The sequence below is a fragment of the Melampsora larici-populina genome (genome assembly GCF_000204055.1).
Source record: "Melampsora larici-populina 98AG31 unplaced genomic scaffold MELLAscaffold_35, whole genome shotgun sequence".
NCBI classification, from domain to species: domain Eukaryota; kingdom Fungi; phylum Basidiomycota; class Pucciniomycetes; order Pucciniales; family Melampsoraceae; genus Melampsora; species Melampsora laricis-populina.
In genome coordinates, this window is record NW_006768799.1 from 27,299 (window position 1) to 39,704 (window position 12,406).

The window sequence follows — 12,406 nt, forward strand, 5'->3', positions numbered from 1 at the left end:
CCCCTTTTTTTCTTTATCATTTACGCCATTATTATTTTGTTTATCATCATAAACTTATTTTAATAGTACCTGTTCACTTAAATACGCCCTTTATTACAGTTATAAAGAGAAATTTACTTTAGTTTTATAGTCATAAAGACTTATTGGGAATAATATCAATCAGATATTGCTTATTTTTTTTCAGTTATCAATTGGGAATAACACTATAGCAGTGTTGATAGTAATACAAAGTGTGCTTTTGAAGTTAAAATTATGTGTGAAGTTATATTTCTCTGGTGCCTTATCAGTACTCAATACAACAGAGCTCTTTCTGATTGTGTTGTTTTAGAAGAGCAGTCCTTAGACAACTTCTACTAGTCATTTTATTAGTAGATTATCCTCTTCCAGCTCTGTATAACCCTTGTTGGGTTATAAGTTCTACAACAGTTCACCACGTCTCAAGTGACGTTCTGTACGTATCAGTTGAGGAGGTGGCAGTGGTACTGAGACTGTTCAAATTTGTTTTGGAATGATCAAACAGGGTATCAAACCCCACTGTGGTGTAGGGTACGCTTCTATCAACACATATTCACACCTATTTACACTATTTACATTTTCACAAACCATTTAACCTCACTGATTCACAGAATACCATACAAAATTCGACAGCATGATTGTTATATACATGATCACAGGAAAAGATCTCCCCAGCATCTCATAATATCTTAAAGATCACAAGTTTATAATGTTGATACACCTTCAACTCCAGTGTAATGTTTGATAACGGGCAGTTGAGAACATCAACCTACCATGGATCTTGACTCACTTTGCGCTGCTTCTTCGGCAGCTAAACTATCCCAAGAACTGAAAGACCTCATCACATCTTGAATAGCGTTTCTGATGTTGACAGGGTGATTCTCATTCAATTCCAATTCCTCTAACGTCAATCCGTCTTGGAGGTCATACCAGCCCGGCGAAATGAGAGATAGTTGAAACCCTTTTGGAGGGAACCGATCTTTATCAGGGGTGGGGGCGTATACACCCCTTTCGACCAGTTGTTTCGCATGTCTGATATCTTTTGGAATCCTTTTACGCTTCCAATGGGCCTGGTCAAGCAGACTAATGAGAGTATCCAGCTCGGAACTCCGCCATTCGAGTCGCAACTTCTGACGAGAGCCGCAAGAGTTTGTTGTCACGAGTTCATCATCAGAATGGATGTCATGATGAGACAACATTTCAAACTCGGCCAAGTCTTGGCCAAACAATCTGGCAGCATTAGCCAACCTTGCTTCGTAAATCTACAAATCATATCCACATGAGCTTATGCTTTTGATCTGGATCACAAGCAGAATGATTAGACCAACCTTTGTTTTGTTGAGTCTCTTGTTTGTGATTGATTGAGTCTTGACAATCTTTTCTTCGAGGGTCTTCTGACCCGCTGGAGTCTTCATCAATTCGCAATTCCGAGTCTGTTCACGATATCCCGCATCCTTGTTGGCACACCAGCGTCGGAGACTTCTTCGCGGTTTGCAGCGGTATTATCCTTGACAAGGATACCGAAATCTTTTGCTCCGTTCGCTTCGTAGGCTTTGACCCAATGAGATAAGATGATTGTACAGGTTGCAGAGTTCCAAGGAGAATCGTATGGTGCGCCCCAGTCAAAGGTGCACCTGGGAAAACCCGCCATAGCTAAAGTTGCTTCACATTGAGATATGAAGTGATGAGGATATCTTGTTCGAGCATTTGATAACATGCGTGATTTGAAGATGACCGGCTGCATTGGTTTTTTGAGAGCTGCCATTTCTGCTGCATCCTTTTCAATTGCCTTCTTTTGTTTTCGGTTCGGTTTGAAATCAGGGCCTTTCTTTTTAATGTATTGTTCCATTGCTTTGTCCTGTGATTCGCGGATATAAGTTTCTCGAACTTGCTTTCGATTAAGCCAGGCGTTGCGCTCCTCGTCGGACGGAGGGTCAGGAAGTTTTGGAACTCCAGCATTTTCCAAAGCTGAAGTGCCCCTTGATTTGCGCGGAATGCCCATTAGCATGCGAGTGAATTCCTGGATAGCCCTTGCCAGAGGTGTCGCCGCTTTCGGCACCAAGTGGGCCCCCGCTATCTTCCCAATTCCTTCATCCCGGTGTCTAATCTCAGCAGAAACTTTCAACTTTGCGGCTCTCTTTCTTTTACGATCCAGGAGATCTTGTTGTGTAAGGTCGCCATCTGGTACCAAAGTAGATCCCAATTAGTAAGATCATGAGCAGGCAATGCGGTTTCAGACAATCAGGACCCACCAGAGCTTTCCTCATCATCTGAATCCGTGTGCGCAGGGGGATTGTTTTGATCTATGTACATAAGGATATAGATAAGCTACCATTAGATCTCCAACACCAAATACGTAAACAAACATGATCAATGAGCACATACCATCTTCTGTTTGAGTTTCTTCGTCAAGCCTTCGCTTCTTGCCAGAACTATTTGACGGACCGGGAGTAATTTGTGTACCAGTAATTTGAGAACTCATCTTGAATATATACACAAATCTGAACTTGAATCGAGAGCAATTTTTAATGAAGATTTTTAAAAAGAGGGTGGCAAAGAAGATATATACAGTGTTAAAGAAACAGAAAAGATAAATTCCCACTTGACAATAAGTGGGAGGTTTTATAACGTCAATACCATTGAGGTTATGAAACCCTCCAAGGACTCCACCTTCACCATATTGTTTGGTTTGAGCGGTAAACGGTGCGCTCGCACCACCAAACCGGGCACAACCCTACATCCGAGTCAACGATGCAGGGACTGGGGTCATCTACCAGTTGTGTGCTACTTGGACCCTTCCACCGCGATTTCCAACCTCCTAACACATTCTACAGAAGCATACCCCAAACACCATTTGACTTTCTTACCCTTTGTTCCTACTATTTGATCAATACCTAAGGTTTGGCCTAGTCAGACTGTGTCGCATTAGCCAGGGTATCATGTAGAACATAAGTTTCGGATACCGCCAGGCGTACCACCTCTTTCAATAAGATTCGTTCTCACCAAATTGCTGTTGCTGTGAGGGTTTTCCCATCGGAAATAGGTGCAGAAGCATTTCCCAAGATACCACGCGTCCACATCAACATCGCAATCGAACCACAATTTCCTAAATCACTTCAAAAAAACACAGAAATGCATAATGCATGTATGGGACATCAACTGTGTACTATCCAAATGTACAATTGAACATTTTTGAAACTTTTCCTGACCTTTCACGCATAGCTATCAGACCCATGAAATTTGAAAATTATGTGGTCTGACTTCTACTTGACTTGCTTCTTATTTTGGATCAAATTAACACTTTTTTCAGGAAAAGTTTTGAAACATCAGTAACACAATATTGTGGGAGCTATTTCATGCTCAGTTTGACCAAAATATATACTCAAGTCTGAGTCAAACATATGCAATAGTATTTCAAACTATCAATCACAGGCACACAATTTTTTGTGTATCAAACCCACTGTAGCAACTTTCAGTTTGCGTTTGTAGGCGCTATATATTCAAATCTATGTCGAATCTCAGGAATTTTTTGAAGTATTTAACAACTCCAGTTTACAAGGACCGATGTAAACCATGATGAGTCACATATAAACAGCACATTCCATTGTTCAAACATCAAGACGGTACCAAATTTTTTGATATAGAGATGTTGTTTTTACCACATCAACAACATTTCTTGGAGCTTATGGAGGTGTTGAACCACACATAACATTCACATCAGTACAACAAAACAAGTAGAAGGATTGAACATATTCTGATTTTGTAACGGACAGACAGATATGGGGTGATAATCAAGATTTTGGGATAAGGATTCCTAAATGGAAACCTGCTCGGTTTTAAGGTTGGTCATAACAACATCGCGTGATGATTATAAAGAGGACGTCATGATTATTACTCTACTTGTTGCGCATCTAGATATAGTAGACTTGGTGAAGTTTCAACTGTATTACGATCAACACCATGTAACACATCAATTTTGGCGTTGATCATGTTGATTTCATCTTGCGCTTTTTTCAAGTCTTCCAAGCGCGCAGGCATTGATTCTTGTAGTTCTTTCTGGAACTCTGAAAATATGGTTTTTGATCTATGAACTTCAGCCTTTAAACTTTCAAGTTCAACCCGGAGGGGAATCTCTGCATTGTTGAGTTGATCGTTATCAGAAACGGGTGTGTTGGAGACTGATTCGGTGTCGCTTTCCGCAAATTCATCAGAGGACACCCCTTCGTCGCTGGTATAGTAAATGTTGGGGATTTCAGTATCGTTAGGATCCGTTCGAAAACATCCACTTTCGACAGGCGGGAAGATTGATAACATATGGTCTAAGTCCGGCAATACCGAGGGCTTCATTTTGAGCGCAGCAAGTTCGGCCGGTAGTAAAGAGCCTTTGAATTTATCGCTATACATGTCGGAAGGAAGGTGTCGTGGTATGAACCCATAGTCATCTGAACCCGTGTGTATGTACTTGCGAGCCGGACGAGCGGGTCCAGCAAAATCGTGACGGGATTTGGCATTAAATTGGACCTGTGACTCAATGAGTTCCATGAGTGAAATTGTTTTATCAGACCACCATCGAGGTATTTGAAAGTGTAATTCGTCGACAAAGCACACCCCCGCAATGACTTTGACTTCGAAACAATTGCCCATAACCGAATAGTTGCGCGGTTGGAAGATGGACGTTAACTTTGGCTCAACACCCGACTTGATCAGGTAGGCGCGATATTCTTCAAAAACCTGTTTTGAAACTCCGTCAGCATCACAGGATACAAAACAATGAAGATGTAAAGCTGGCTGACCCTTTGTTTCTCGGCTAGCATGTGATGATACACCATAATCTCTTCGTTTTGGCATTGCTGCTTGTACATCGAAGCATGGCGCTTGAATTGGATCTCAAGGACTGGCAATATCATTTGGCGTCTGAGCAAGTGTTGGTTGATGGTGAATTTATAAGAACGAGATTGAATCGCCCGGTAGAAGGAATTCCAGAACACTTCACGGGCCAAGGTGTTTACTCGATCCTCGAGGTCACTCTCCCAGTCAAAGGAGAAGCGTCGAATGCCCCATCGCATCAAATCTTTTTCGACTTCGGTGAAATCGGTGGGCTTCATGTGACCACCCGTTTTCACAAAGTCTGTATGTTCGATTAGGGTTCGGGATGAACCGTGAGGGAGTTGGGATCCCACTGGGAAGCGCTCAAGTAACCCGTCTTTCTCAAGCTCCGACAGAGAGGGTGGGATTGGTGATGCCTCCGACTCTCAACACATTAATACACGAAGGTGTCTACGGACAAGAGACTGAGGGAGAAGAGAAACAAGAATAAGTGGTAGGTATCCAGGACCAATCTGATCTAAAAAAAACTCACATGAACACGGATCGTCTCAAATTTTGAAAGAGTCCCCAGAGTCTTGTTTTTACGAATGGCACAAGCCCACATCTTGACACTCTTTGAGTGATTTGGAGAGATTTTATAAGGGTTCAACATCATATTGGAAAGGATTAAGACTAGTGTTTTATAGTGAGATATGATAATATAGATCAATCAAAAGTTGGAGAGCAATACGATTTTATGTATAGATAATCCTAGGGAAATTGGGAGTCTTCTATCAAGCACAGGGATGAACTGTAAGGGAGATATACGGGCGGGAAGATGTATATATGTATTGAGAATGAAGCACCGTGAACATTTCTCAAAGTGCTTTAAGAGAGTTGGCAGGGCAAACCAAAGCTTTGCGGTATTTTTAACAATCTACCATATGTCTTTGTTGATCCGAGGCTCACTTGCCGTGATGTGATCAGGTGAATAGGCGAGCGACATCCAACTTTTATTCATGCAGTTTTGTTGAATGTATCTCATAAGAATTTGAGAGCGCACTGATCAATTAATAGATTGATGTTGGAAACGTGCGGCAGAGGGATCTTGTTGGTTTCGAACAAATCTTAAACCGGTGAATGTAATAGTGGAATACCTTCCAATCTACCATATGTCTCTGTTAATCCGAGACTCACTTGCCATGATGTGATCAGGTGAATAGGCGAGCAACATTCATGGTTATTTATGCAGTTTTGTTGGAATGTATCGCATAAGAATTCAAGAGCGAGGGCACTAATGAACTACGAGGGGTACACTGGATTAATAGATTGATCTTAGAAACATTTGGCAGAGGTCTCTTGTTGAATTCAAACGTATCTTCTTCACAACGGCGGATGAGAAAGTGGAATGCCTTTGTAACAACATGTGGTGGAGATATGTGCTTAGCGAACAACCGTTGTGCAAAACAAAAGTAAGACAAGTGAGATCAGTCTTCCTACGTTTCAAAGTCTCACCGTCTGAGCACATTAACAAGGGGGATTGTAGCATGAATACAAAAACTGTTTTGTAGGTTCTGTCTCGCCTCTACAGAAAGTCTCTCGTGTGCGCACACCGACTTGCAACACTGATACAGACACGGTGCTTCTTGCAAAATCCGTTCCTGGTATGTGAAACCTTTGTAGTATTCATTTCGATTAGCCGGAGGGGGATTGGGGGGATCGTCCTCTGCTTCAAATTCGTCAGCCCTTTGAAACGCTTTGTATCGGTCGGGGCTTGGAGGCTGCTCCTGTTCAACTGGCTGTGCGTTCACTTCTCCAGCATTAAGTGGAGGTTGCTGGAGTCGCAATAGGGCAGCTTCTGCGGCTTCTTCCTCGCGCTTTTGAGCATCAGCGAGCCTCTGACTAGCAGCACCTTGATTGCGTGGTTTGGAGGCTTTGGTTCTTTTGGACCGAGTTTTGATTGCTTCGCCAGGTAATACCATGTCAGACGGCGTATGAAAGAGTAGTAGTAGGATGAATTGAGTTTGTACAGAGGACAACGAAAGTTGGACAACACAGATAGCGGAATACGGGGAGACTGGAAAATAACCTGATTACTTCGGGGGTTTTTCCCCATTCACTCAGCCTCAGTTCATAGAAAACAAGTCATATTTCAAATGGATTTACTAGGGCCTCTTACACTCCTCACTCTATGAAACTATGAAATTAAAACAATCAATCTGTTTCTTTGGATTTCCTCACCAATTTCCAGCAAAGTCAGGTATTTTCTCTTTTCCTTCTTTATCTTTATCTAACAATAACAATAAAAACACCTGGTTCATAGACAGGTTTTATGAACCATAATACCTTTTGGGCATTTCTTTCCAAACTTCGGGATTATCTAAGAGATCCTCTCCTTTGTTTTCCCTTGGATGTTCTGTATTGTTTTTAATACCACTCAAACAGTGAGTCTAACAATATCTTTATGCAAGTTATCAGTCAGAAATATTCCAAATATCTCTATTATGTATTGTTGGATAAGATAGGAAGCTTTTCCATTGTGTTATTTCTATCAAATCAAGCGATGAAAATGTAAAGATGAGTCCAATAAGTATGTTGTACTTGCCAGATTACTTGCATCTGGATTTAATGAAGACTAATCAATGTTTTCCTAGCAAGAAATGGAGAGAGATGATAAGATATAAGATATCAATAGAAGTAAAAACAACATGAATAATCAACACAGAGCATTTCAATGACCCTCTGATCATCAAATCAAACAAACCAAGCTGTTCATTATTTCTTTCGAGTTTTTCTTCGAATACATATCTTAATCTCTCTTCATAACTTTGGTCATGCATTCATGCCGCTTGATCATTATTTCTTTCAAGTTTTTCTTCGAATACATATGTTAATCTCTCTTCATAACTTTGGTCATGCATTCACGCTGCTGTAGACTATAGCAAATGAATTAGATGTGGCTACAACAGCCACAACATAAACTTCTGCAGCAAAGTCTTCCAAACAAATCACTTGATATTAAGAGATTAAGAAATTGTTATTGATTTTCAAGAGACACAGCTCAATCTTATTTCAATCCTACTGAATCTCGTATGTTGGCACTGGTTGAAAAATATATAGAAAGGTGCTTTTTTGAATCCACTTATCAAAATCTAACTGATACATTGATTGACTCCTCATAACCGATTATCATTGATTGATATTGATCAAATAAAAATAATGTAAACAAGATAATCAAGACCCTTGTCAAGTGCTTTGAGGAGATCCTCAATATCTCCAAATCAACAATTGTAATCAAATCTGAACCAATCTACATTTTTACAAATTTCAAGAGGACAATCAGAATCTATTTCGCTAGAGGAATATTACAAATCTTTTACAACAAAAAAACCCAAGCTTTGAACACATTTTTTGCTTCTTTCACCTTTTTTACGATTACCTTGGCCATTACTTCCCCCGCTTCCTGACCTTTCCTGACTCATTGGTAAATGATTTTACTATGTATATGAAAGAAGTTGACTGTCAATCAAGATGAACTGACACGTTGAGGCTGGGAAAGGTCACATACAGACACTTTGACAGATTCAAATCAAATGCATAATTAAATACAATGAGAAAAGCAAGGTATGTACATAAAGATAGTTCTCGTCAAATTTTAATTCAAGTTGATCTTTAAATCAAAAGTGAAACCTCCATCAAATTTTGATTCGACAATTTGCCTTGTCCTTACGTATCATCAACTTTTAGAATCCACATACAAGTTTCCCCTCCTCAGTCTTTCGAAAAATGCCTGCAAACACTCGCAACACTCGATCTAACCAAGTCTCGAGCCGATCTACACGAACGGCTGCCAGCAAAGCACCCAAAGCACCTGCAACTCGCCCCACCACAAAGTCCCTCCGTCAAGGTACCAAGACAAACCCATCAAACAATATCAGTACTCTCAATGAGACCATCACTAATACGAATGACGATGATGTGACACGTAACCTCTCCAATTCAAACAACGGTGTTGAAGAGCAAACGACTCGTAATCAAGATATCACTGATCAAACAACCAATGACAAACAACAACAGTTGAATCAACCTAAGACTTTTATCTCGCGCTTCCCAGGATTAGACCTCGATACCTTTCACGAGCATCTCGACTAGTGGACTTTGGTTGGACTCCGTGAAGCAAACGCAAAACAAGCTCCAAAGGGAACTAGGGCACCAACTGAGATTAGAGCGGTGTTCAAAAGTATCCGCTTAAATTACGAGAAGCAGATGCTCATGGCTGCTTTGATGGGAGGTCTTCATGAGGTGGTGGTCTGGAACCTTGTGTATGTTACAACTTCAATCCAAAAGATGTCTTCGAGTTCTTATGCCATTGTTTGGATTTCTTCGGATGTGATATAGGGGTGAAGGATCTAAAAAAGCTCATTTCAATCCGTGGATTCGATTCCTAGCTTTTGGTGTTGAGGCTTTAAAGGAACCATGTATGTGATTTACAAGATTTACTTTTTGTTTTTTTATGTAGCGATTGACTAATCAAAACGCACAGTACCCGAGAAAGCAGACTCAACTGGATGGGCCTCTCGTAATCGCAAGGTTGCAGATCTCTGGAAAGCCCTCAGCGATGACGAAAAAGACGTATTTCAAAATCCGTATTTCTTTGCTTTAGCCAACCTACCCGATCTATCAAATCTACCTGCTGAAAATGACAATTCCAATATTGAAGACAACGATAATCCCACCTTTACTCATATAGATGGCTCAACAGTTGCACCTCAGGTCCATCCACTCACCGAGGCTGAGAAATCAAAGTATGAGCCTATTTTCAAGAGGCTCGTGGATGTGGAGAAGCTTCACATCTGTCACGGAAAGCCTGAACCGACGCAATCAATCGCTACACTTCAAAAGAACTCATTAGCGGCCTTGAAAAAAGCTCATCATGATGTAAGTCTGATTGTTTCTCATTCTTTTCTCTTTACACTTGATCTTGTTGTTCTTTACTTACTCTGCCATCTTTTCTTTCTCTTTATTCATTCTTTATGGTGTGATCTTCTTCCATGTTTAATTATTGTATGACCACCGTTGCTAACCTCTTTGAACAGTTTTCAGTTGTCTGTCAGCGTTACCAGATCACCTACTATGCTACAGCTGTCAGCTGCGGTGACATTGAAGGTTGGATTCAAACTTATTCAAATAACACGCTGTTTGCGAAATGGGCCACGGACGACATGAAGATACCCGGAAGTCTTTCTTCATACGTCAATGGAAAAAAAGCCGCTGAAGTAATCGAAGGCAGCAAGGTACAGCAACCGAGTGATGAACGTAGAACTAGACTGGGCAGGATTTTGAATGAATTAGTTGGTCAGTCAATTGAATTGTCTGTTGTTTGTGTGATCCAACAGCCTGCTAATGGTCACTGATTTCTTCTTCATGGGTGTACTTTTTGCTTTTATGGTAGATGCCAAATCAAGAGCAAGGGTTGGCCAATCCGAATAGTACAACGCGAAGGCAGCCTTCTCAAGAAATCGGATATGGAGAAAGGCCATTGTGGAGCTAGGGATGCAGTAGTCAAGTGCTGGCTGGACGACATCGAAAACAAGAGATTCATTATTGAATCGATCCCAGACTCCGAACGATTACAAATCAATTCCAACGATGAACCTTCCCCTAATCAAAATCGATCAAAAAAGCGTGATCAACAACACCACTCTGGGTTGGATCAAGACCAATCAAATAAACGTAAAAAACACCGCAAGAATCCAATTGTGAATCGAGACCGACAAACTCAGAAAAAAACAAATGGGTCTATGAGAAGGGAACTTAAAAATTTGGCTAAAGGTAAAGGGAATTCAAGATCTAAACATCAACATAGGGTTGATGAAGCTGAAGACTATGATGAGGATGAAGACTCTGATGAAGACGAAGACTTCAATAAAGATGAAGACTCCGACTCCGATGAAGACTCCCAAGGCTCAGCGTAGTTTTATATGCAGGGATAAACCTTGATGACAACTAAAAGGTGGTTTGCACTATTTCCGTTTTTTTGTTCTTGTTCTACATATTGTAGATTGTATGTGCTCGTTTTGCTTTATTACAAATTTTTGAAGATGAGAAGGACAAGTCATTTTCCTTTTTTTGTTCTACAGACCGTGGGTTTCATGTGTTGCTTTCTCTTATTACAACTTTTCGAAAGTGAGAAGCGCAAGTTATTTTCATTTTTTCGTTCTACAGATTGTAGATCTTATGTGCTGGTTATACTACTTTTATAAAACCTTTTGAAATGAAACGAGATGTGTGATTGATTTAATATCTACGTACAAACACTCGAATATATTTGAATGGAATAAGATGAATAGCATGTAAACGTGAGTCTTACAAATTTCCTTCACAATATTTTGAATCGGCTCTGGTATACAACAAGAGACATTGAATAAAAATTGAATAAAAGTCAGATTCACCGATTTTGAAGTTGAGAAATGAATTTATCAATCATCTCCAGTTTAAAGGGATTGTACCGTATAGTGGTTTTGAAGTTTGATGTTGTGGATTGGGTTGTATTGTGGTTGTATCTTCTGGTCTTGTGAAGTTTGCACTTGCATCGGTAATACAATTCATTTCCAGGTCTCCAATCTTCTCCGATTGAATTCGTATTGAATAAGTAAAGTTGAGTCTGTGTACTGTTACATTGTGAGAGATACGTGAGAGTCAACGAGAGGAAGTGAGGATAGGCTGAGCTGGTCGCTGAGCTATTACATACAGGGAAGTTGAAGCAGGAGAACTGGAGAGGCCTTCAGAGCGATCTGAGAGGTCTTCAGAGCGCTCTGAGTGCCTCTCAGATCGCTCTGAGGTCCTCTCAGATCGCTCTGAGTGCCTCTCAGATCGCTCTGAGTGCTCTGAGTGCTCTGACTTGTGTCTTCAACCTCATGGTGAATTTTTGAATGCAATCAAAGTGAGATATGAGGGCATACTATGTTGTGTATTGCTGGAAAAAAAAAATCAGGGATTTGACTTGTAAAAAATGACTTGTGGTATCAGAAAGTAGCGCACCAGATCATCTGGGCTGCACTGCTGCCAAACTCCGGCTTCCAGTCCATCATATTACATGCTGTACAGTCGACTTACATGTCACTTGGTGCAGGTGCCACAGGTGCCTTGGCCGCAATTTCAAAATCCCTAAGGAATTTCTTGACATCCTTTTCCCTACTAAACCTCAAATTAGGATCTTGAGGAGCAATCTTCACACTCTTCTTTGACTTCTTCCTCCTGCTCTTCCGCCTACTCCTTCCTTCATCTTCACTACTCTCCACTGAACTCTCCTCCGAGCTGCTCTGACTGCTACTTTCACTACTTTCTTCATCACTCGTCTCCCGCCTTTTCTTTTTACCCTTCGTCTTCTCCCGTTCTTCCTTCCTTGCTTGGTCCACTCCCTCCTTGACCCTCTTCTGCCACTGCTCCGCCATCATCTGTTCCATCCGCCTCATCATGGCCTGATTCTCCTGGAACTGCTTCTCCCACACCTCCTTTCCTTCACCATCGGAAGGTGACTCCTCGCCGGCTCCCCTATACTCGCCAAAGAGTTCATCCACCGCTG

At 41.1% G+C, this 12,406-nt stretch overlaps 3 protein-coding genes across 3 annotated transcripts; 1 reads left to right on the forward strand and 2 right to left on the reverse strand.

Moving 5' to 3' along the window:
* Positions 1 to 779: 779 nt before the first annotated feature.
* On the reverse strand, positions 780 to 2,497 carry MELLADRAFT_90089 (uncharacterized protein; the record flags this gene model as incomplete). The annotated part of the gene is made up of 5 exons (XM_007413288.1): positions 780 to 1,277; positions 1,344 to 1,424; positions 1,481 to 2,196; positions 2,268 to 2,318; positions 2,401 to 2,497. 5 exons carry the CDS (start codon positions 2,495 to 2,497, stop codon positions 780 to 782), a joined length of 1,443 nt encoding a protein of 480 aa, XP_007413350.1.
* Positions 2,498 to 3,906: 1,409 nt separating this feature from the next.
* Positions 3,907 to 6,025, reverse strand: MELLADRAFT_109177 (uncharacterized protein; the record flags this gene model as incomplete). The annotated part of the gene is made up of 5 exons (XM_007413287.1): positions 3,907 to 4,746; positions 4,809 to 5,264; positions 5,375 to 5,514; positions 5,791 to 5,883; positions 6,019 to 6,025. The coding sequence occupies 5 exons, from the start codon at positions 6,023 to 6,025 to the stop codon at positions 3,907 to 3,909; spliced, it is 1,536 nt and encodes a 511-aa protein (XP_007413349.1).
* A 3,062-nt stretch (positions 6,026 to 9,087) lies between these two features.
* MELLADRAFT_90091 (uncharacterized protein) lies at positions 9,088 to 10,225 on the forward strand (the record flags this gene model as incomplete). The annotated part of the gene is made up of 5 exons (XM_007413113.1): positions 9,088 to 9,143; positions 9,220 to 9,299; positions 9,365 to 9,759; positions 9,936 to 10,176; positions 10,218 to 10,225. The coding sequence occupies 5 exons, from the start codon at positions 9,088 to 9,090 to the stop codon at positions 10,223 to 10,225; spliced, it is 780 nt and encodes a 259-aa protein (XP_007413175.1).
* Positions 10,226 to 12,406: the final 2,181 nt, after the last annotated feature.